Raw genomic sequence first — 1,282 nt, 5'->3', positions numbered from 1 at the left:
AGAAGTGGCTGGTGGGTTTGAACTGCCAGCCTTCTAACTAGTAATCAAATGTCTTAGGCACTGGGCCACCAGAGCTCCTTTTTCACTTTAATAGCAGCTAATTTTATTTTATCATTACCACTCCCTCTGCCCCATCTTACTAGGCTTCTGTGAATGCACGTATAGTAGCCAAACATATCCTATGTGGGACTTACCCCATGCCCACAAGCGATGGAGGGAAACCATATGCTTCATCCCTCTCCTCTCCACAATTCATGCAAAGAAAAATTCATAGAAGAAAAAGCAGATGTTACATTCATGTACAGAAGTGAATTTCCACGAAGACAAAACTAAATCTCTTTTTAGGATAGCCACCAATGAGATACCGCTATACTCCAACTCAGTCTCTTTATAGATTAAAAATGAAAGGAAGATTAATGTATACACAACAAACTTTTTCATTTTAAGACCTGAGACTGAATTTTGGATTCTTGAGGGATAATGTCCCATAGCAATAATTAAAATTTAAATATTTGCTCTGAGGAAATCCTTGTGGATTTGTGTGCCAAATGAACCATTTCTACAGTTTATATGTTGTATGGCTTTCAGAATATCCACTGTGACCTTATTATTATCGATTTCCTAACATTGGTAGAAATGGATATATTCATTATAAGAACAACAAAACATAAAATTCCAGCTCAGGGACCACTTCATTTCTACACAAAAAGAACCATTATTTGTAATTAACAGGAAAGTAGAGATGATTATGATTCTAGTATACTCTCAATTATCCACAAAGCACCTTTGAACCATAGGTTCCCTTCTCCCAGCTCATAGCACAGTCTGAACCCATCTCCTCCTGCATCAGAGAGAAATATCATCATTTATAAAGGTGATTGGAAGACTAGTACTAGTACTCTGTAGCCTTGTTACCTCAAACGTCAGGCCACTTCCCCTTCATGAGCCTCAGTTTATACATCTTTAAAATGGCATAGGATACACTGCTACTTTGTTCCCATGTTATAAAGCTCAAGAGACAGAAAGGAAGAAGTAGGGAGAGAGGGACAGAGGGAACTGGATAAATAATAATAATAATAACATTAATTAAGTCCATACCATTAACTAGATGATAATTGCTACCTACTATGACTCTCTGTTACATGACAAGCATCTACTAGGTACTTTGTATTCAGGGAATTGCATCTTCACAACAATTCCAAAATATATTTACATCTATTTTAGACATGAGTAAATTGAGGATCAGAGGGGTTACATATCTTTCTCAAAGTCCAAAGATTTA

At 36.6% G+C, this 1,282-nt stretch overlaps 1 protein-coding gene across 1 annotated transcript in view; it reads right to left on the bottom strand.

Moving 5' to 3' along the window:
* The window catches only part of LOC103213090 (olfactory receptor 2G3-like), a 7,010-nt gene extending 6,811 nt beyond the window's left edge, over positions 1-199 (bottom strand). The window contains exon 1 of the mRNA XM_007958985.2: positions 195-199. Within this exon, the coding sequence (XP_007957176.2) occupies positions 195-199 (5 nt within the window). The remainder of the gene's footprint in view (positions 1-194) is intronic.
* Positions 200-1,282: the final 1,083 nt, after the last annotated feature.

This window comes from Orycteropus afer, unplaced genomic scaffold, assembly GCF_000298275.1.
Source record: "Orycteropus afer afer isolate SDZICR_OR568_19922 unplaced genomic scaffold, OryAfe1.0 scaffold01270, whole genome shotgun sequence".
Lineage (NCBI taxonomy): Eukaryota > Metazoa > Chordata > Mammalia > Tubulidentata > Orycteropodidae > Orycteropus > Orycteropus afer.
Note: the sequence above shows the minus strand (reverse complement) of the source record. Positions and strands in the feature narration are given on the sequence as shown.